We start from the raw sequence: 24373 nt of genomic DNA, 5'->3' as shown, positions 1-24373 counted from the left end.
AAAACACAAAAGATTTTTCAAAATGTAAAAGCATACAAGATATCACGTATGGCGAAATAGGGAACCACTATGGCCATAACTGGTACACCTACCCTATGAAACTTCTTGGCACCAATCGCAAAAGCCTTGAGACTTGAATAAATGTTTTATTAAGGCAGATCAACTAAGATCAATATTTTAGGTAACATTTAGCGGTAAGTTTATGAAAAAAAAACAAGAATTTTACTGTATCATACTACAAGACACGATAAGTAGAAATTGATAAGCGTGGATTTCAACTGTTTTCGGTCTGTCCGTTTTGTGCCATCGTTCTGGCCACGGATCCAACCAAAGATTTGCACCAAAATTTGAACCTCGGTTGCAATCGAGATACAAATGGACCGGTGTTCAAACCGGTGTGCAAACCGATGTTCACTTTACACATGTTTGGGTTTAGGTTTAGGTTCGAGCATTTTGGTTTGAGCACGAGAAGAGAGTACAAGGAGAGTACGAAACCGCCTTAACCAACCTGGTCGGTGTTCGTTTGGGAAGACTGATTAAAATAATTAAAATAACGCGAAAATTGCTACTTATAGAGCATTGAACTTGATAATCATTATGGCTTAGAATAATGCTTATTGTATCAGCAAAACCAGTGCTGGGAATGGTAATAGTAGTAGGCTTGAATTTCACGAAACTCACGAGGCACAGTAGTTCAAAAACGTGAATCTCTTCAGGAAGCCTATGTTTGGTGCATGAATTTTCTAAATCATTAGTGTCATTGAAGGTTCTAATTGCGTGAAATGCAGCGGGAAATAGAACAATAGAGTGAATTTCAAGATTTTTCCCAACCCTGATCAAAACATTCAATTTGAATCCTAAAAATTGACAAATAGTTGTTGTTAGAAAAATTTTATTTGTTAAAAATTTCTCTATCGAACGTTTATTCCACCATACTGAAAACATGTGTAAAATTTGCAAAATGATGCAAATTGAAGATTAAACTGTAATGGTCAACATTTTCATATAAATAGCATAACTAACTTTCTTACATGCTTTAGCAAAGTTGTAAACCTTCAATTTTAAACAACTTTGCCAAACAAGTTTTTGTTTTTGTATTAAAAATGAAGGTGGTGAATATTGGACCACCATGGCGAAAAAAAGGGGCAAAAGAGCAAAAATTTTAGGAAACTTTTTTTTTCTATTATTTTTTGAGCAAATTTTGCGATTTTTATTAATGTTTCCGTATCATCTAAAAGCAAATTAGCGAACACTTATCAATTGGTAGCCATATATGTCGTAATACCGTTTACGGGGTGGCGAATAACTGGTACATGGCGAATACCGGTACACCTTCCCTAACCATGAAATTTTGTTTTTAGTATTTTAAAATGTTATCGAGTCATGTAATATCGACTCATGAAGGTTTCACAGTTGATTGAAAAATAAGATTATCTATCAAGTCAATGACAAAGGGTCGAAAGGGCAGAAGGTCGAAAGGACAAAAGATCGAAGAACAAAAAAGAAGAGGCGAACGTCCGAAAATATATTTTCAAGAAAAGGAAAAATAACACCAAGTAAATCAGTTTCGACCTTTTGTCCTTTCGACTTTTTGTCTTTCAACCTTTTGTCCGTTCGAACGTTTTTCCCATAAACTTTGTCTGTCAACTATTGTTCTTTTAGGCATTCAAATTATCGGACAATTGTGCCCACTAGCGGTTTATTCAGCCGAAAGCTCGAACATACGAATCACATTCACTATTTTCCACAAAACACAATAGAACACGACAACTAGAGTTCGTTACGAAGGCAAAGAAAGAACGACCGCTTGAATACATTCACCACATACATACACTGTTCGATCACAAACTAGATACGTTGAGATAAATACACCGTTACAAATACGTATGTACACAACAAACAACGAGAGAAAACGGAGAGAAACGGAGACAGAAGGAGAAAAAACCGAACACAGTCCACATTCGGAAACCGAACGATCAAAAGCGATCGGCCAACCGAATGCTTCTCTAGAGGTCTTGTGTGGTGAATCTGATTGAAGTTTGAATTTGTACAAGGAACATATAATCCAATTTTTCCAGAATTTTTTTCTCTGTGTGATTTCGTAAAATGTGGATTACTTTCTAAGGAGTGGCCAAAACGAGGAAAGCTATATGAGTACGTAAGGTTGTAGTGTTGGAGGAGGATTCTAAGTTGTATTATATAAACAAATTGTACTCTTTTTTTGTTATTATACAGACGGAATTGGATTTGGTTTGTTAGTTACTTACACACAAAATGCACTATAAAATGCACCAATTTCATTTTCAATCGCTTTTCTGCCTTGCGCTGCGGCTGTTGACGTGTTAGCAGAATTAGTTGTAGTGGTATTAGTAGTAGCAGTAGTTGTAGTAGTAGTAGCAGCAGCAGTAGAACTAGTTGAAGCGGAAGCAGCCCTACTGTCAGCTTTGTTCGTGTGCTGACGTGTCACTGCGGAGGAACAAACGGACACGGTACTGGTGGTCCGGCCGATTGAAGTACTAGCATTGCCGGCCGCCGACGAAGTAATCGCTGACGCAGTGTTGCCGTGACTAGGCAACGGTCGTCGCCCGGTGATGAGACCGAGATCGCAGACGTCGTCAACTGCGTCGAGGCAGCCGAAGCTGCGTTAGGTTTTGTACATTCGTTTTTTTTTTGTGGGATTTCGATTGATTTTTTTAGGTTATGTTAGTACACATTTACAAACGCACACGCGATGCATCACACACGGAAACAAAGGAAAGAAAACATAAGAGAAAACATCGGTTAGGTTAGGTCGGCTTGCTTTGATTTTGTTTGAAAAGCGATATCTCGGTGTCTACGGAATCAGTTTAGGTGTCGTTTGGACAAACAACTTGTTTGGTCTTTGACTTTTGAGCAAAACTTGCTCCTAAATGAAAAAGTTAACAAGAATTTTCTAGTAAAATTCATACTTCAATCATCCACGACAGGGGGCAAAACCGAAGGTAGAAATCGCCAATCAGGACAAAGCAAAAAAAAGCTAATGTTTCAAAATTTGTATGTATATCCAACTACAACAAAAACAACGAGCCCTACTGATGAATCGGGCATGCATGAGAGCAAACACTTGGTAAATCAGCTTCAAATCACTAGTTGTAACAACTATACAAACGAAATCTCTTGAAAAACTAGTGAGACCTTTTCAATATACAACATGTCTCAAAACAACAATGCGGCCTTTAGTGTGTAGCTCTGTAGTGTGTGTATGTTTGTTGACTATAATCACAACGCCACTAACGAAGCAATAGAAATTCTAGTTCTAGAGGAATTCGCGATTAGGGCCTATCTGACAAATCAATAACAATGAGAAAATAATCAATGAAATTCTCATGTGCAATTTTAAATCCCAATTGGAGAAAATAAACTCAAACTTAAACCTTTTCACTTTAAAACATATTTCATAAACCTAGTTTTAAAATCCTCATCAATACCACACACATCTCCTACAATATCCCCTAGCTATTTCGTACTCAAAAAATCTTTAAAGGTTTCGCCTAAAACGTACTCGAGAATGCCAGTATCGCCCAATGTTATGAGCCTGTAATCGATATTATTTTCAGTGTCGCCTATTACTTTTGCGCCGTGTTTACATTCTGGTTTCAATTAAGCCCGCCATGTACGCCTTGTTTATTTTTTGTTTGTAGTGTCGCCGTTTACTCTCGCCGTGTTTTGATTTCGATTTCAGATGCGCTCATCACTTTGATAAACAAAAACACAGGCGTAATCAATAAAGTGTGTGGTTTTGCATGAGGTGAAGTTTCGTCTTCTACAAATTTGCGTTTTTCGAATAGTTAAATTATCGATAGGGGGAAAGTTCAAGTGCAGTGAATAGACAATCAAGCTACAATTTCAACGCTATATTTTCTTAAATTGTGTACTTTTTATCAGTTTCGCCTGATTCGCGAATCTTTCTAGAGTTCATTTATTGGAAGTGTCAAGTTAAAAAAACAGCTTGTTGAAAACATTTCGGTCAGGAAATTGAAACTCTTTTCTAAATCATTAATTGCAATCAGTATTTTTCCCATCTTCGCCAGGTTACTTGAACCTCATTGAAGATTGGAAAATAATTTCACCAAAGACAAAATAAAAACATAGTAGTCTGGTATATGTACCACTTCTAGAACTACATTCGATACCCAGGTTTGACAGATCGTAGTACCTTTTTCACAGCATTCTAGATTTTGCTCTATTACCTCAATTTTTTAAAGTAGCTACAAGAGACATGAACGTCTTTATTTCGTCTTTGACTCCACCTAAACATTGACAGTTCTGAAAAATCAAACTTAGTTTATCGATCCTACGTGTTTCGCAGACGAATTTCTTCATGCTCCACTCTAAATCAAATCGATTTTCACTTTTATAACGTTTTATTTTCGGAATTACAAAACGACGTATGTAAGGTTCTCAACTTTCGCAACCTAATCTACTTTCTACTTCTACTGTTAAATTAAGAGGCAAATTGACAGAATTTTTTGACGAGTTGCTTGCATGTAAAGTTTTGATGTCAACATGTAGGTTTTCTAGACAATAGATTTAGAAATAAGAATTCATGGGCTGAGATGGACTTGGGAGCAGACACCCTACCAGATCGCGTTGGGCGCCAATGCTGAAGGTACAATCATAATTTTCCTTCTCGCTAGCGTACTTTGTAAATTGCGAGATGACGCACTTTTGCTTTTTCATTCGTCGAGGTTTAATGAGTTAATAGCGAAACCTATTCAAGCCAGCAGCGAATAATGAAATGAGCGAAAGATGAGAGAAGTAGGTAGGTGTACCTGTACCACGCAAAAGAATTTACGAGCAATTGAAAGTTTTGTGGTTTTTATTGGCGGGCGGTGTGGTAGCCTTAAGCAGTTGTTAATTACACCGGAATTGGAGGAAAGTGTTTACACACAGAGAGATGAACGAAGATGCCGCGCAGAAATATAGGGATCGTTACAAATTGGCGCCCACCATTGAGCCGTTTTCGTACGTTTAGTGTAATTAGGATATTAACGAATGTAAGATTTGCGAGGAGACATTTCAGGGGGTAACGAGGAGTACATGAGCTAGCGGAAATGCGTTCTTAGCTTTATCACAGATATTTGGTTTCTCCTCAGAGTTTGTTGGTTAGTGTACTCTTACCCTTTCGTTTAACGGATATGTCGCAACTCAAAAACAACTCGCTCATTCAAAAATACTCATTCAACTGTTGAGTGTGTTTTGTGTTTAATCTGACCGGTCCTCTTCTCGATCATCTGCCCGTTGATTCGATTGATGATCTATGTGTTTATCGAGTTTCTTCCTCCCTTTACCAAAAAAACATTTTCAAGTTTCGATAAACGGTTGTGAGAAAAAAAGAAGTGAAACAATAGGATAAATAGTACATCACAAAGGTATTTAAGTTATTGGATCTAATTTTACTTAACAACGCGCAACATATAATATTTATAAAAACTAAAAAAAAAACTAAGAGGCATGGTTTTACTCACTCTTTGGAGCTTAAAATAGAACACTGTGCAGCAAAATTCTTTTCGACTTAAGTTGATGTTTAAAACCTTTCTTAGGTTCTGTTCGGCAGGGTCTTTTCCAGGAACTCATCCATCAAGTCCTCATGTATGAATTTTATCATAGTTTCTTCCACGAATCCTTCTAGAAATATATCCTGGATTCGGAGAGTGGCTTTAACTTATCGCTCTCTGCAACAATCATGATCCGCAACACACCATGAGAGTCTGTTTATCGTCTACTGATACAGCTCTGATTACATCAGAGGGATAGAAGTAGACTATATTTTTTTCAATTTTGACAAAAAATGCTGATAGGACTGACTTGCGATTCAGGTTTGATGATTGTTCTTCTCTAAATAACTGTGGAAGTGCTCGGCACAGTTTTCACTGAGCAATAGGCTCATAAGAATTTATGAGATTATCGGTAATCATGCATCCAAGGTCGAAAACCATATTGATCACATCTGTTTCAGTTCAACATGGAGATAGAGCCACTCAGTGCACAGAAAAAAAAACAGCAACGACATCCAAATATCATACTTCTGCAGAAATCCCTGGAAAACTTCTTTAACAAATCTATTTAGGAGTTATCGTTTTGACTAGAATCTCCAGAAATATTGAACTTTCTCTCGAAACCGTCAGATTCTTTCCGGAAGCCCTCACTTTTCCATAGGTTATTTTGTTTACTCCAAGAATTTCCTATCTTTGGCTAAATCAAAAACATTGAAGTTCTTTGATAGAACCGGATAGAATAGCTTTCTCTCAGCATTTCCGTCTTATTCAGTGAATTTCTTGTTCCGTCATGAAATCACCACCTACGGAGATGAACCAGCCATAGGGCTGAAAATCTCCTTAATAAAGATAATAATAATAATAATAATAATAATAATAATAATAATAATAATAATAATAATAATAATAATAATAATAATAATAATAATAATAATAATAATAATAATAATAATAATAATAATAATAATAATAATAATAATAATAATAATAATAATGAAATCACCAGTTTCTCACTAAAATATCCAACAATCACCAATCATGTTATGAGTTTCCTTCTGAAATCTTGAGCAGAATCCCAGGATATTTCGTGGCACAAATTTAAAAATGACTTTCAGAAATTTTTCATTCCATACAAATTGCGTGCAATTAAAAAAAACATAAGCCAATTTTCTACGAATCATGTTATTTTTGTATGTGAACGGAAAAATCACCTGAAAATTCCGTTGGAAAGTTTGAAAACAGTAGAGTTTTTAGTATACTTGGCTCAAAATCGACCAAAATGTCATTTATACCCATTTGAGTTTGGGCCCCGCAATTTTAATCAAAATTCTTACAAAATCCTGTCATTATTTTAATTGATTTCTTTTTACAGAATACTCACGAAACGTTTGACACGATTTTTACTTTTTAGCCCTTTAGCAGGGTATAGCAGAATTATAACAAAAAAAAAAATACAGAAGAGAATATGAAAAAATATTTTTAGTACCGTAAAATCAAAAATAGGTAACCAGAACAAGCTTCAAGAAAAATCCAGAAGGATAGGGATGTTCAAAAATATAAATTATAAAAATCAAAATCCAAAATTTATGAATTGGCTAGTAAAAAATTATGTTTGCCCAAAACGTATTTAGATCGATTTTAGATAGTGAAAATTATATTTAGATCGAAAACAAATATTTGCGTACCATGCTGCTTCGAATGCCGGGCAGTGCACGGTGTCGCCGATATTTTTTTCTATTTTTATTAACGAGATTTTTAGCCCTAGGCTAGTTTATATCGAGACCAACGGCTTTACTTCCCTTCCCTTATAACCTTCTATAACCTTCTCGTCATAAGTGACTATCTCGGAGATGGGATTCGATGCCAGGTCCACGGCGTGAGAGGCGTAAGTTCTAAACACTACACCAATCCCGCCCACTGTACTTTGCCCTTTTTTTGCGCTTTTTGAATATCGCCCACACCGTTGATTTTAGCGGTATGGGGTCATCCAAAAATGACGTCCATAGTTTGGGGGGGAGGGGGTGGGTTGTCTATGAAAGTATGACAGCGCATGTATAAGGTATTGGAAAAAGCGTGACAGAGGGGGGAGGGGGGTCTAGAAATCCCGAAAAATGATGGACGTCATATTTGAATCTTCCCTATAGTTTGTTCGGAGAAGTTATCTCATAGGGCTCATCTCGTTATGATCAATCCACCTAGCAGTGAGAAAGAAAACTTTTTATTTTCATAAACTTCAGGTAGGATATGGTGTGTTTTCGACAACGTTGTAGAAGTGGCAATTTGAAACAATTTTGTCGGAGACACATTTTTTCTATCTCTTATGCTTTTTGAGATAAATTCCGTTGTATTTGAATGACCCCTAAACATAATATTTTTCATCGTAACTTTTTTACAAGTTTTTAATATTTTTCGTGTTTTCTACAAAGTTGTTTATCACGTGTTTTTTGCTGAACATGTCATCACGCTATCTCTTGAAATAACAAAATTATCCATACATTACTCTTTTTAAGGGGTAGTTTAGGCTCCCAAAACCTGCCTCCGACGCAAAATGGCGCAGACAACGGTTACAAATTATGAATGGATTATATCTCTTCTTTCGACAGCCGATAAAACTTTTGTCTACAACAGTTTTTTCATGACTTTTATACTATCAAAAAAATAGGCCATTTGAATTTTTTTTATTTAAAAAAAATCATAACTTTGAACAGTTCAACCGATTTCCAATCTTTTTTTATGAAATGAAAGCTTAAGATTTCAACTTTTCAGAAAACAATACAAAACTTGGATGTTTTTTTTACATGAAAATTTTCTAAAAAACTAGAAATTTTTATTTTCATGTAATTGTTTTTTCGGAGTTTTTAATTTTGTTTAAAAGTTGAAATCTTAAGCATTCATTCCATAAAAAAGATTATAAATCGGTTGAGCTGTTCAAAAGTTATGATTTTTTTTTATTATTTAAAATCTAATGCGCTGAAAATTTGACAGTGAACGTAAAAATTTCTGAACTTTCAAGAAAAAATTAGAACAACAATAGCCCCTTTTTTCATGTTAAAAACAAGTTTTGTGAAATTTTATATTTTTCTTGAAAAGTCAAAATTTTTAGCTTTTCGTCCTAGAAAATTGAAAATGGGCCTAGCGGTTCAAAAGTTATAATTAAAAAACAACATAAAAATTTTGCAAAATCGAGATTTTTTGGTCACGCTATGTTGGAAATGGTCAGCTCAACTAAAAATTCAAAAACACGTGTACCGTCGTTGAGGGTGTACAATGGGTCAAAAAGGGATATGTGCGATTTATTTTTTGAATAACTATCGCAATTTAACTCCAATAAACTTCAAATTTGGTGTGTATGTACTTTGATGGTACATTAACAACTGTTCAAAAAATCAAAGACAAAAATTTATTCACAGCGGCACCACAAGTGAATGAAAAATGACCCAATCTCACCCCATAGAGGGGGTGACATTGGGTCACTGCAATTGAAATAACTTGTTTTTGAGAATATGATTTTAAAACCATTCACAACTGAAAAATATTGACAAAGAACGATGCAAACAAGACAAAAAGATATCTAAGATGTCTCACAAGTATGATAAACCCACTTTAAAGAAAGATTATACTGAAAATTGAAGAGCTATGAGAAAAAATACGTAAACCCAACATTTATCGTCAAGTTTACATAAATTTTCTTGGTTTTTCCCTCAAATTGTCTTCAAAGTCTCATCCCCATTGCTATAAATCCCATTCAGTTTCCCCAAAGGTGTACTGAAACAGTGATTATTTTAAACCTTCGCAAATAATTAAATTTCGGTGCGACATTCCACGATCAATAAATTTCAGGCAAAAATTGACGTCATAATCCCAGTATTTCAGCGATCCAACTCATTTGTACTTCCGTGAGATGTTTCTATAATATGAAAACACTGATAAATAATCAAATTTAGAAAAAAACATCCTTTTGATAAAAATTTACGATGTTGCTGCGCACGAAACACAGTTGCTAGTTTGAGAAGTTGTCAAAATGTTATTCAATGCACGGAATACTCAATTAGACTTGTTTTATGTTTCAGAGATGCTGTATTTAGAAAGAATAAACACATCTTAATGAAAAAAGAGAACACCCGGCACCGTAAAATGTCAAAAAAGTGGACTTGGAATTTCATTTACTATCGTTCTTGCTTGACCCAATCTCACCCCCATTTTCAATGTTTTAGACATCGTACCGAAAAAATGATTTTTTGTGGGAAAATCAAACAGATTCCGGAAAATACCTGTGATGTGTAATGAAAAGACTTTCAACATTCTACTAATGCAACGATAGAGGCTAGAGTACATGCGTGATACTTTGTACAGGAGAAATTAAATGTTGTAAATTTTATCTAGTTTCAACATGCAAGTTTATTGATGTAGTACACAAGAACTACTATTTCTAAAAATGTATATTGTTATGAGTAATGTGTAATAATAAGTTCCCTAACATATGAATTATTAATTTTAGTAATATCAGCGTTATTAGCTGAAATATTTCACAAAACATATTTTTCCGTTTTGACCCAATCTCACCCCCTAGACCCATTGTCACCCCCATCGACGGTATCCTTATTTTGGATAAGGACCAAAATTGAAAATTTTCACGGAATCCGGTGACCCACTAGATCGGTTTTTCATGGACTGGCTGGTAGAAGACCTCAAAAACGTTAAACATCTTATTAATGAGTTATAAAAATCTTATAACACAATGTGCACAAAATTGTATGAAAAATACAAGTTAAAAACCCTTTTTTTATAGCGTTTAACTGAGATTTTTAGCATTGTTTATGTCTTGTACAAAGTTGTGAGATATCTAAATCTCTTGAAGCAAAACAGTTATCGGTCGATTTCAGTTTCATATGGCGTATAAGTTTGATAGTAAAAACGCATGAGAAGACTAGACAAAAGACAAAAGTTTCAATCGCCTGTCGAAAGAGGGGGTATGGTTCTTTCATAATTTGTAAGAGTTGTCTGCGCTATTTTGCGCCGGAAACAAGTATGCGGGCCAAAACTACCATTTATGAATAACTTTGTTATTTCAAAAGATAGCGTGATGACATGCTCAACAAGAAAAAAACAGTTTTTTCATGGCAAACAACTTTGTAAAACACACAAAAAATGTTGAAAATTCAAAAAAAAAGTATTGGTGAAAAATCTGATGTTTAGGGATCATTCACATACAACGGCATATATCTCAAAATGTATGAGAGATATAAAAATCGAGTCTTAGACAAAGTTGTATCATATTTGATTTTGCCATATCTACAACTTTGCCGAAGACACCATATCTGAACATTATGAAAAATATGTTTTTTTTCTTTTTCACTGCTACAAAACTTGCCAACAAAAATGCCAAGAAACTTCTCCGAATAAACTATACCATACCGTTAAATCAACGGCTAGGGCGTTATTCATAAAGCGCACGAAATCGACTAAATAAACCACAGTGAAGTGGCCTTTTTCACGGTGTTTTTGGACTAACCTTTGACTTTTTTATCCTAAATTCCCTAATTGTGACATTTCCATGCATAAAAGTTGTCGTTTGGGTGCCTTAAGGCCGGTGTCCTGGGTTCAAAGTGACCGGTCCATTCGAATCAACACGGTATTAGAGGGTTAACATTGTTCACAAAATCATAGTTGGGATAATGACAGAATTCCGAGCATGATTTTTATGAAATTTTGAACAGAATTCTCAAAGATCCCATACGACAAGGTCTCAGAATTCTTGAGCGAGAATCTGTCGGCATCCCCGGAACAATTCGCTCTTAATCTTTGGAAGAAAAAGCTTTGGCCCGTGGATCAAAAATGTTGGCAAGGTCTGCTTTAACACTGTTACAAATAATAATGATAATGACCGTCATAAAAATTTACAAATTTTGCTTCATCTATAGTAATTCATTGATAATATGTACAACAGAAATTTCTTTATCAGTTATTTTAGGAACATTTCCTGCAATTCCTTCAGATATTGAATTATTTTTTCCACAAATTATTTCAGAATTTTTCCATGAACGTATTCTATTATGAATTCCATGACAGGGCCACAAAATATTCAGAGGATTATTTCTTTAAATATTTCTGCAGTAATCTTCAGCCGATTCCCAACTGGTCGTCCACGGATCCAGAAGGCTGTGACGACCTCTCAGGGGGCTCCGAAGCTTTTGCAAATAATTGTAGTTGCTCGTGATTGATCGATAAATATTAATGCGGAATCAGTTACGTTGCTTAATTTAATGATTAAATTATTAACTTAAATTACATTTTCCACCTACAAAAATACTGATAAGACAGTTTTATTGGCGCTATGTCAATAGGGTCCTAAACCATTTGATGAAATCTTTATTATATTAAATTAAAGTCCTGAACCACTTTTAAACTTTGATATAACGTAACTCGATTCATAAAAAAAAAAAAAATCCTGAACGCATTTCTTTGAGGATTACTGCAATAGAAAGGTAAAAATAAAAGAAAGAAAATAAAAAGAAATGTATAAAAAAATAAATATGGAAACATATTGAAAAAATATTAAAGATAAACTGAAAATGCCTGCTAGTTCAATAATATTAATGTAAGATCCATTTTCTCATCAAACAATACATGTTGAACAAATTTCAGGAAAAAATATTTTGCTTCGATATAACGTTATGAAAATAAAAATCTAGTTACGTTATATCGAGGTATTACTTTACTGTACTTTGGAAAATTTTCCCGTTCAAATAACGGCGATACAATAATAAAACTTTAATTGGTCCAAATTTTAACCTAGACACTTTTGATCATGTTTAACGTTCACTTAGTCGTCAAAAACGCCACGTGGGTTCAACTTTTCAACACTGGACTTGTGCCTATCTGACATTTCGGAAGGGACAGTTCGGTATCTGGCGAAAACTTATGCGTTTGGTATGAACATTGGGACAAGGCTTTAGGACCCTATTATAACATCCCAGTTAGACATTTTTACATACATTTACATTTTTTGGATTTTCCTTGACATACTTCGTCAGAGCAAGAAGGTGACAAATATCTCTCGTAAGACCATTATTGTTCCTGTAGACAGTGCCTGCTTCTCAGCTTAGTGTTCTTATGAGCATTTCTACAGTTATTAACTGAGAGCTTTCATTGCCAAAGTTAACATTTTCGCATTCGTATATCGTGTGGCAGGTACGATGATACTCTACGCCCGAATCTATGACAAAAGGTCGAAAGGAGGCAAGTTTTTAACTTGCTGAGTGCAGAGTGATGCTGCACGTTAAGAAAATTCCATTCAGAGTGACACTTAAAATCAATAAAATCATGCATGTATGCTAAATTTGTCGCTTATTCACACGACATATCATGTGAAAATATGAATATTACTACATTCCCGCTATACATCGCGTAATCGAGCATGGACACTAATCCATGTATATTATGTAATTTTAAACGATTTGAAGTATAAATTTGCGATAAATCTAGCATTCCCTTTACTGCCCATAAAGGCATAACTGTCCCATATTGAAAAAGTAGGCATTGAGAAAACACCGCTCAAAGTTTGAAGTTTGACTTCTCATACAAATGTTCATGGTTTTCTAGTACATTTCTACTTGCCATATTCATTCAGCACAACCTCACAGGTTTGCTTCTATTGATCATCAAAAAATATAAACTTGAAAACAATTCATGTTTCGCAGTTGCTATTTCGGTTGAAAGTTCATATGGAGACTGTTATGCCTTTATTTTTCAATATGGGACTGCACCATCTTCATATTTTTCCACAACATTTTCAAACAAAGTCTGTAAATTTGTATGTGCATAGTAAAATACATATTAAAACATGGATGTTGTGACGAAAAAAGTTGGTGGTTCGAAAATCCATATGGGACAGTTATGCTTTCATGGGCAGTTTATGTGCAAGTGAAATTTATGATGATGATTACAATGATTATTTTTTGAGAATTTTTTAATTTTTGCTTAAAATCTGTGTCCTATAAAGAGATCTTGAGATTACAGCAATTGTGGAATCATAAAGTTCCTAACATTTTCAAGATTCCAGTACTAAGAATTTGATGAAACGGTAGAATTGTGAGCTTCCTCAGTGAATTACAAAAAATAGCATGTTAAGCTGCGATGATGGATATGGAATTCTTAGTATTTCTGTGATATTCTCGTTATTTCGGTAGGTTTCCTGGTAGCATCCTTAGTAGTATCCCTGGAATTCTTAAAAATAAAAATAAATTCTTACAATAGTGGTTGAATTAAGGATTTTCTTTTACATTTTTACATTCAGACATTCAAAGGTTTATACTATAATTGAAGATTTACTCTGAAATCCCAACAGAACTGGAAATCAAAGGGATTTAAAGTTTACAAGAATTCCAAAGCTTCGGACCAAAGTTTGCAGGAATCTCACTGAAATCTTAGAGATTCTTATAGAAATACCGTCTTGAAGATACCCGAATAGTTACAAAAGATTAATTGCCAGATTAAATATCGGATTTACAATATTCCAAAAAGAATCACAGAATTGTTATAACAAAATTTAGAATGTCTATCGGAAACCCAGAATTATTATAGGGATTCCAGAATTCCAAAGGAAATCAGAGAATCTGGGATGTCAGTCAGTCATTCTTACACAAAATTATGAATTAATTTATAATTAGCTGGAATCCATCCGACATCCGAGAATTCCTAAGAAACAACATAATTGACATAATGCCAGATTGAACATAATTATTGTAATGAGTATCTTCATATTCACGATATTCACATGCAAAATGGTCAATTGACATAAGTACTCATAAGAACACTAAGCTGAGAATTAGGCTCTGTCCCAGTTGGGACGTAACGCCAGAAAGAATACCAGATCTCTCAAATAAATTCAAAATTCCTTACCGGAATCTCAAAAATCTTTTCGAAATATCAAGATTTCTACGGAAATCTCAAAATACCTTTCGAAATATCAATGCTGACATCGTTTTCCCATGATCAGTGCTGGGAATGGTAATAGTAGTAGGCTTGAATTTCGAGAAAGTCACGTGGCTCTCTGACTACAGTAGTTCAAAAACGTTAACTCTCATCAAGTAGCCTATGTTGGGTGCATGAATTTTTTAAATCGATAGTGTCATTGAAGGCTATGGACCAGTGCACGAGTTCAGGACTTTGACATTTGAGCGGTGCCGAATTCACTCGTTGCCATGGTCACATAAATAACACGGCACCGCTCAAACGTCAGATAGTGAACTCGTGCACTGGTCCATAAATGCGGGAAATGCAGCGGGAAGTAGAACATTTTTCTACAGTAATTTTGAGTTGCCCTTAGCAACGGGTGTTTTGCAATTTTCAAGGTTTTTTGCCTACTGCAGCGATGGGCGTGAGTTTCACTGGCTTCGCTGACTGTGATTGGCTTTGTTTGGCTACTGTAGAGTGAATTTCAGATTTTTTCCCAACCCTGCCCATGATATTTACTCAAATTTTAATTATTCCATTCATTTCAACAATCTCAAAGCATGAGTAGCAACCTCTGAAGCTAACTACCAGTAGCTTTGTAGTAAATGCTACCTTTATTCATAGCAACGCGTTGTTTGTAGTATGTTTGAAAGGTGTAGAAAGAGAAATGACACAAACATGTTCCACTCGTTTTCCACATATAGCGTTTACTAAAAATAATGTAGTAAACTCAACTTTACTACATTTTATTCATACGGCCCATTATCCTCAGCGGTTCTCAGAGAGTCTCTTTTAATATTTTTACAAGCCTTAAGATGGATACTAAGAAATCATAATTATTATTGTGGATTACGGGAAAATTTTCTGGAGAATAGAGAAAGATCTTATAACACTTCCCCGAATACCATTACCCCGAAAACCATCACCCCGAAAGTCAATACCCCGATTGGTCAAGTACCCCGAAAACCAATACCCCGAAATCCATTACCCCGAATAGTCCGTTACCTCGAATACCATTTCCCCGAATGGACCATAACCCCGAATTTTCTTGCCCCAAAACATTCAAAATGAAGATTCGACAAATCAACACCATACATTTTTTAATAATTAGTTGAGGTTAAGCACGTCTTCTCTTGTTCATTGGAGGTCATTGTCTATCAAATTGTCGCTAATGTATATGACAAAAAGAATCTAAAGATTCGGAAGTAGAAAACTCCTCCTCTATATGACGAAGTGTTCCATACTTCAAAATATACTTTACTCAATGATATTAGATAACGGTACTAGCCTGGAAGCCGCTAATGAAATACATTTTACTACTTGATTTTTTTTTGAATTCGTGTTCTTGTTATCAAAGATTTAGTAATTTAATTTTGTGAGGATGGCTGTGTTCACAGATTCATTGTTACATTTTTCGAACTACTGATAATGCTGGTACTGAATTTGTTTTCACATGTTAATGCCAGAGACCTCTACCGCCCTCTTTCAAAAGCGTTATATCAATTGATGATCAACTTATTCTGGAATGGCACTAGACTATTATACTGACAACTATTTATAAATGCATCGCTAAAGAACAGCCGATGATAAAAGAAGAAAAATTTGATTGATAAAAACGTTAAAAATTATGATGCCGATAGTCACCATACAAGCGCAACTTTTGAAAGAATAGTCGATAATTAAAAGAAGGACAATTCTCTTGTTGGAAGTTGTAATACCATTTCCCCGAATGGCCCATAACCCCGAATTTTCTTGGCACGAAAAATTGAAGATCCGATAAATGAATTCCATATACCTATTTCATAGAATTTTGATTTTCATATGAATTCATGTTCTTCATGTTATCAAAGATTTATTATTCTTTTAATCAACAGCTATTCTTCATGAGCCAAGTGAGAACCCAAATTTTACTCACAGGAGTGTACTTGATTTTGTGAGAATGATTGTGTTCACAGCAATAAATCATTTTTCGAACTGATGATAATGCTGACATGTTAATATTAGAGACCTTTCCCGCCCTCTTTCAAAAGCGTTATATTATTTGGTAATGCATAATTATATTTTTATATTGCTGGAGGCAATGCGAGTTCAACATATTCTAAAATGTCATTAGACTATGGTTTGAAAATGACAGATGAAAATGTTAACTGATATTAAACTGACCACTATTTAAAAAGTACATCGCTAAAGAACAGCCTATGATAAAAGAAGAAAAAATCACTGTTGAAAGCATCAATAATTATGATGCCAACAATCACTTTGCTAGTGCAACTTCCGAAAGAATAGCCGATAACTAAAAGAAGGACAAATCTCTTGTTGGAAATTGTAATACTGACAAGATGTAATACAGACAAGTAATTCAGGGGCTTATTTTCATTTAGTTTTTGAAGTCACTGTCAACTTTGAATTTCGCTCAAGACAATTTTGTCAGTCGATTTTTTTTACCGCTTTCGCTCAAACTTCAACTCAAACGGAACAACTCGAAAGAACAGCCTATAACTCAATGAAGAGAAAATCATTGATTACAATTTTTACACTGCCATTATACAACCTCGAAAGAACAGCCGATGATTGAAAGAATAAAAAATCACTAATAGGAATAGTAGTAGTAAGCCGAAAACTTTTAGGCTCAAATTCGCGAGCTTCCTTGAAGAATTTCTTGAAGTGCATCACTGATTTTCGGGAAAGTGTCGTATTAGGGGAACTGGTTTTCGGGGTAATTTACCATTCGGGGTAATGGTTTTCGGGGTAATGTGTCATTCGGGGTAACGTGAGTTCAATGTCTCTTCTTCTTTCTTCTTCTTTCTGGCATTACGTCCCCACTGGGACAGAGCCTGCTTCTCAGCTTAGTGTTCTTATGAGCACTTCCACAGTTATTAACTGAGAGCTTACTGTGCCAATGACCATTTTTTTGCATGCGTATATCGTGTGGCAGGTACGAAGATACTCTATGCCCTGGGAAGTCGAGAAAATTTCCAACCCGAAAAGATCCTCGACCGGTGGGATTCGAACCCACGACCCTCAGCTTGGTCTTGCTGAATAGCTGCGCGTTTACCGCTACGGCTATCTGGGCCCCTTCAATGTCTCATTCTTTCTGAATTCCTTGCTTAATTTCTGGAGAAAACAGATGCCTGACGAAATACTATTGTGAAATTATACGGCTCAATGTTTCCTGTTTGGGTAATTTCTGCGTTTCTATCATATTTAGTTTAAAAAAGATAGTTTATAGAAAGTTTATAGAAATTGAAAGGAGATCGTAGCTTCGAAAAAGTTGCCCTAGATAATTTCCTAAAGCACTTTTTGCAGAATATTTTCAGAATTGTTCCGCATAGAATGAAACCTGCTCATTTGCGTTAACCGAACTGCTGAATCAACACAACACTGACCTCTAGTTCTAGGTAGCGTATTTAGCCGGTAGTGAGGGTTGGACACTTTTCGATTCCGTATTTCGACCACTTGCGATCATTCTCAATGCGTGTCCCAAAACTACCTGTTTTCCATGTTTCTCCTCTTTTTATCATCATAAGCTTCGGTACACCATATCATTTTCCAGAAATTCCCAAACTTTTAATTAAGTCATCTCTCATCTACCATTACGCTGACTTTCCATTTCCAGGAATGACTCTAAGGAATATTCCATTAAAATATTCATACATAGTGTATATGTTATTATAAATTCACACTGTTTATAATCCAGCAGACTGTTAGTTTTAAAAAAGTTCCTAACAAATTTCTTTAAAATACCTTAAATATTACGTAAGTCCTGAAGCAATTATCTAATGATTTCTCTAGCAATCTGTCCAGGAATTCATCTAAGATATAATAATTTTCTAAGGATTCATTAAGGAGTTTGAAAGTAAGGAAATTTTTCCAGGACCAACTCTCAGGAATCCTGAATGTTTTTTGAAGGGATGTTTTTTTCATGGATTCTTTCAGAATATCTTCTCCTTTCGGCTAGTGAACGGATTACCAATTGATCGTAATTCTCCGGAACACAAGACTAATATTTCGATCACTATGAAATGTTTTCAAATTCAGATTGAGAAAATGATTTCCCTTCTGCGAATCGACTCTTTTGCTGCACAGTGTTCTTTTTTTTTTATTGAACTAAAAATGACGAAACTAATCCATAAACTTTATCCAATAAATAAGTAGCAACTTTTAGCGTTGGATCGGATTTTTTAATGGATGCTTTTACTTCGCCGGGATGTGTGAGTTTTCTAGTTTCAGCTCTAAAATGGGATGTAAGCCGTTCTTTTAGTGTTAAAAACATATAAAAACCTTCTCCCGATCAATCGACACGTGAGAAGATAGCTTGAGGTGGTTAGCGAAAGATGAGGGTTCGAAAATTCTAGATACACGATCGAAAAACTGCTGGTGGTTAGTTTGGGTAGTTAGTCGTTTTCCCGAAATAGAGTTTGAAGCAAGTTTAGTTTCTACTCTAGGATAGAAAAGTGGTGCGTTGAAGTAGTAAGAGCGATCGGATGTCGTGTGTGTTCCGCCGATTTCTCGGCTTGTTAACTCAGATAGTGTGTATAACAGTGCATATGTTCAATTCAAACATGTTCTGTGAGGTAGGCCGGGAAGTTAAACGAACGAATCGAAAAGGCATATTTACCCTTGGGTGTCTCCTCCCTCTTCGGCCACCAGCAGTTCGTACTCCTGGGCGGCGTATCGGTCCCAATCGGAGAGCTGCTGCAACGAGAATCCGGAAATGGAAAACAAACGAAAACAGATTTTTACATTAATATCGAGAGGAATACGTTTAATGGCGGGCAACGCTCGAATGGCTACGGTTCCTACATCATCATTATCACGCTGCGCAAATGGATCCCGCTGTTCGTGCTCCATGTACTTCTCCAGATTGAAGAACGTATCGAAGAAGATGGGCGTCATCTTGCACCGTTTCAGATCGGCGAGCGTGACACAGCCGGGCGTTGTCGGTTTGATCATATCCAGCATCTGAAATTATTGAAGGGTGATATTAGGTGTGGATATCAGTGGTAGCGACTGAATATTTTAAAGATAGTAGAGCTGGTAGCGAGTCACTTTTTAGTGACTTGTTCGCATTTTTAAACCCGATTACTATAATGTCTTTTTTATAAGGCATTTGATCTAAACTTACTTGTTTCTACAATAAGTCACTAATTTCAATTGTTTTGAGCAATTTTAAACTAGATATAGTCGATTCTATTCTAAAATGAGAAATATTCTCGTACCTGACACAAACAGTCTTCGAAGGGGAGCGTCTCGATTCCGAGCGACTCCATGCGGTGCTGCTGTTCCTCGTAGAAGTACTCCAGCTCGTACATCGACAGCATTCCATCGCCGTCGACGTCCATGCAGCGGAACCAGTACTCGATGGCCGTCGGGTGCGTTTTGTCCTCCTCGGCCAGCAGGAACCACACAAAGTCCGTGTAGGACATCTTGGGTCCGTTGGGGCCCACCACGATCGGGTTGGGATTGCCCCGTCGGGGACCTCGCGTCACACAGCCGGAGAAGATTCGCTCGATCATACGAGAGGACAGCGCTGCAAGTCATACGATCGCGTTAGGAATAGCCCAACTCGGATCTTCTACAAGTACTCACCGTGATCGTTGTGCCGGGCCAGATCCTGCTGATCGATGTACAGGTCGTGATCCCGGTCCAGCTCCCAGAACTTACAGTAGATGACGTAGAAGTGCTCGTAGCTGAAGTACGCCATGATCTGGTTGATGTCCTCCTCCTCCTCCAGCAGTTGTATCACATCGAGCAGGTTGCTCTTCCGCAGTTCCGGAACGGTGATCTTCCCCGTCCAGCTGCGGTTCACGTTGTAGTAGATCCGGGCTATCACCGTGTGGACGTAGCGCGAGTGGAACTCGGCCGCCTCCTTGAGGAACGCCAAACCCGGATGGGTGTCCACGACGTCCTGTATTAGCGAGGCGAAGTCTTCCGGCAGGATGTACGGCCTCGAGCGATCCCCTCGCGACATTATGAACGTGAAGCGGGACGCCGGATCGTGGCAGAAGGAAGTCATTCTGTTGCGGGAATTGAAATGATTAGTAATCGACAACCTAGAATTCCAAGCAGGTTACTCACTGTCGCCAGAAGCTGATGAACTTGTCGCCGTTTACGCAGCCGCTGGCCGTCAGGGGAGTGCACATAAATAGCGGAACCCGCCAGTAGAGGGGCACTTGGCACATGCTGACAATCTTGTGGAACTTGTCCCGGGGGCACTCGTAGTTGGGCAGACTCTCGAAGACCTGCTCCAGTCGTTGCATGGTCGTTTCCGTCGTGATGGCCGGCGGAGGTTTGCCATTCGGGAAGTGGAATCTGGGTGGGAGAAGAAAAGAAGAGTGGTGAGAGTTCGAGGAAGCCAGTATTTATTCTAGTGTAATTGATCAGGTTTGTAAAATTATAGATGTTGTATAAGGATAACTCTCTGCATTGCCCCCTAATGCAAGCCTTCTATGGTACACAAATGTACTCTACGAACGATCGTCTGAGAATATAATTGATCATTATACTTGAAAGTTGCTCTCCAACCATGTCTTTAATATGGGCTTATTTAGCCTTATGAGAGATTCATGATTGGATTAGTGTGTGTTTGAAGAACTACTGGTTTTATAGAATTGATGTAAGAGAACACTTTAAAAATAGCATAAAATTAACTTTGCTTCTTTGGTAATATTCTTATTATTATAACAAACAATAACGGCGTCGGTTGTGTTCGAATGCAGGTCAATTTGGGAATTAGAGGGAAATGTTGACATTTCCGAGTAGTTCTCTGCACTTCCACAAGAAAACACTGGAAGTTTGGATATGGGAAACGATTGTTTAAGGGATTCGGTAAACGGTTGAACGATTGGTAAACGATAAAGATATAATGTGAAATGAATTAGTGACTGTTGCTCACTCCACAGGAGCATGGAACAGATTCAACGGATCAAACACTAATCATATGAACCCATGATGTGATTTGAATAAGTCTATACTGGAAGAGGGCCAATAATACGTAGCGGTAAACGCGCAGTTATTTACCAAGACAAGCTGAGGGTCGCGAGCTCGAATCCCGCCGATCGAGGATTGTTTCGAGTTGGAGATTTAGTGTGGCCCATAAAAAAATGTATTGTTTTAGTGGGTGAATGTAATTTTCTGATTACTGAAGTACATTTCAACATAACTTCGCTATATAGGACAATTTTCATAATTTTTCTCTATTAACCTAAGTAATGTATTGAAGTTAAACATTTTAAAAGTTTTGTTCTCTAAAAGTAAGAACAAGCGTGTGTCCGTTGTATACTCTGGTGTTAAACTTTCCACCTTTAAAAATCACACTAAATTGTTAAAAATATTAGTTTGTTTGGCATCAGAGGATGGAGGAGTTCTTAGACACCATTATTTTTTCATATTTTGCCATAGTCATGGTTTTGGAAGCATTTGCGTCTTATAGGTTTGACGTATCTTAATTTTTTGTTAATGTTCTCTTAAAAAATAAATACAAAGGTCTTTAAGAGTTTTTTGAGGAAGAAGTTTTTTCCTTTGGTTAGAGACAACTTGGAAGAATACTAGCTCAAAAGGTTTTTTAGCAAAACAGAGCCGCTTATCGCATTTATATGAAGGTTCAACCACGGCTCTCCAGAAGGAGCCCCGTTTATTCTCAAATATGTTGAAGTCTCCAGCAAATCCAGTTATAAATCCATGCTATCATTTGACATGAGCGAATGTTCGAGACAAGGCTTGTGAAGAAAATCACATCATCGTTGACGTGTTAAAAGCTTTCAATACTGCACGATCAGATTCAAAGGTATGTTTCTAATCCCTCAATAGAAGGAGAAAGCAACAGACAAAAATCATGTCGAAAGAGAAAACCAAAGTCTTAACAGATTAAACAAAACAAATAATGAATGCCAATTTAAGTTTCGTTTCCCTTTTACATATAAAGACTATCATAGAACATGATATGACTATTATCGTATTATTTTATAGGGCATACTATAGTAAATGTGTCTTCGTATTGCAATTTTAGGTAAAACTTTCCGTTTTACGGTTCAACGAGAAGCTATCGCAGCTGTCACATCACTGTTTTGCACTGGTAAATCATCAGTAGGCTTCAATGATACCTTGGATACCGTCTGGATGATTGTTGTTTGTTGCTATTTTTCATACGTCAATTGACAAAGAAAACTCTCAATTAATAATTGCGGAAGTGCTCTTAACCCTTTCTTTCCCACAGCTTTGTTTGACAATTTAACTATCAAAATGGCGTTTCTAAAAAAGTGCTTGAACAAAAGTTGTTCCAAATAAGCTATATTATTCAAAATCACAATAAAAAAATTTGATTGTTTTTCAATAGTTAGTTGATTGTTTTTCAATAGTTTGACCCTTAGGTCATTTATTTCGATGTTTGATAAGACAAATGAGCGTATAAATTTATTCCAATTATTATTGAGCTACTCGTACCAATTCGGTTTAGTCCGCGTTCGTTGAAAATCGGTGGATCACCTGTGCTACCATGGGAAAGAGAGGGTTAAGAACACTAAGCTGAGAAGCAGACTCTATACCAGTTGAGCATGAGCATAGATGACCGTACAATTCCTAGTTGCTACTCCGTGATTGACTAGAGCAATCGAAGTTGCACAGAGATTCAACAAATGCGGCTTGGGATAAGCTTACCATTTTCAATGTGCACAAATTGAGAGCTCAAAATTCAAAAGACAATAACGACGCCGGCCACGTTCTTATGGTCATCGGGGAAGGGAAGGAATATTAGTTAGACAACCATTGTTACTAAAGATTGAAGAATCTTCTGCATCTCCACGGTTGTCACATAGAGGATATTGGGATAAGCTAAAGATCTGGGAGTCACCTTTAGTTGGTGATGCAATCCATAATGGCCCACCCCCGCAGGAGCAAGTGACTCACAGTGGGAAGATACTGAAAATTGACGGTCAAAACCTCTTAGAGGCGTTTTAGGCCATAGGTGTCTTCGGGACATTGTTTTGAATTAGCATCCCGAGTAATAATAAAAAAATATTTTTAAAATTATACCAAATAGGCCACCCGAGAATTTTTTTTTTTTTGTGCGGTCATTTTCACGGTTAAATTTTTAAATTAAATTATTTTTTTTTTACCTTAAATATCAGTTTTTTGACCATTTCTATGCTAAATGTGCAATATATGAACATGACATGTTCAACAACATTTTATATATTATAAAAATACACAACTCTGCCGAATATACCAAAGCTATAAAATCGTAACATCGAAAGATATATTGAATTTATGTTAAGTTTTTTTTTATAATTTTCGACCATTTTTCTAGGCAAGTTTTTCCATATTTAGTATACTTTGATGCCTTATTATATTAGTTAAAGCCCCAGGGCGATAGACTGATCAGGTCTCGCAGGGCACATTAATTTCAACATTTTTTTTTTTGACGAGCTAAGATTTTCGATTTTAAATATTTTTTTGACATTTGTATGCTCACAGTGCATTTCTTATATAACAAAACAGTGCATTTCTAATATAACAAAACAACATATTCAACATGCTGATACAAGAGAAACTTACCAAGTAAATTCTCAAAAATAGTATTTATTTTAATAAAAAAAAACATTATGTTCTTCGATGCGATACTTTTACAACTTGACAGCTTACACAGATGTCTTCAACTATGTTTTATAATTTTAAAAATAACTGAATATCCCAAGTTTATTGATTGCATTGTGAGCACATAAAAGGTAAAAAAAAACTATTTGATGTCAACATATTATTTCATGCTTGTCAAAAAATGGTTGAACTCAATGTGCCCTGTGAGACCTGATCGTTCTATTGCCATGGAGTTTCAGGTCATATAATGAGACTAGAAAAATGGTCGAAAATTATAAAAACATTAACAT

The 24373-nt window shown here is 36.1% G+C and overlaps 1 protein-coding gene across 25 annotated transcripts in view; it reads right to left on the bottom strand.

Annotated features, from left to right (window-relative positions):
- LOC5577684 overlaps window positions 1-24373 on the bottom strand; it is a 245090-nt gene that overhangs the window by 19919 nt on the left and 200798 nt on the right. For 16 of the 25 annotated variants that reach the window (XM_021849744.1, XM_021849757.1, XM_021849756.1 and 13 more), the window contains 5 exons: window positions 20571-20804; window positions 20082-20509; window positions 19712-20022; window positions 19296-19454; window positions 19111-19187 (listed from right to left, as the gene is read on the bottom strand). In XM_021849744.1, the coding sequence (XP_021705436.1) occupies window positions 19111-19187; window positions 19296-19454; window positions 19712-20022; window positions 20082-20509; window positions 20571-20804 (1209 nt within the window). Of the gene's footprint in view, window positions 1-5160; window positions 5325-19110; window positions 19188-19295; window positions 19455-19711; window positions 20023-20081; window positions 20510-20570; window positions 20805-24373 lie in introns of all 25 variants that reach the window. The other 9 variants (XM_021849760.1, XM_021849759.1, XM_021849748.1 and 6 more) reach the window with 3 other exon arrangements.

This window comes from Aedes aegypti, chromosome 3 (assembly GCF_002204515.2).
Source record: "Aedes aegypti strain LVP_AGWG chromosome 3, AaegL5.0 Primary Assembly, whole genome shotgun sequence".
Classification (NCBI taxonomy): Eukaryota; Metazoa; Arthropoda; class Insecta; order Diptera; family Culicidae; genus Aedes; species Aedes aegypti.
Note: the sequence above shows the minus strand (reverse complement) of the source record. Positions and strands in the feature narration are given on the sequence as shown.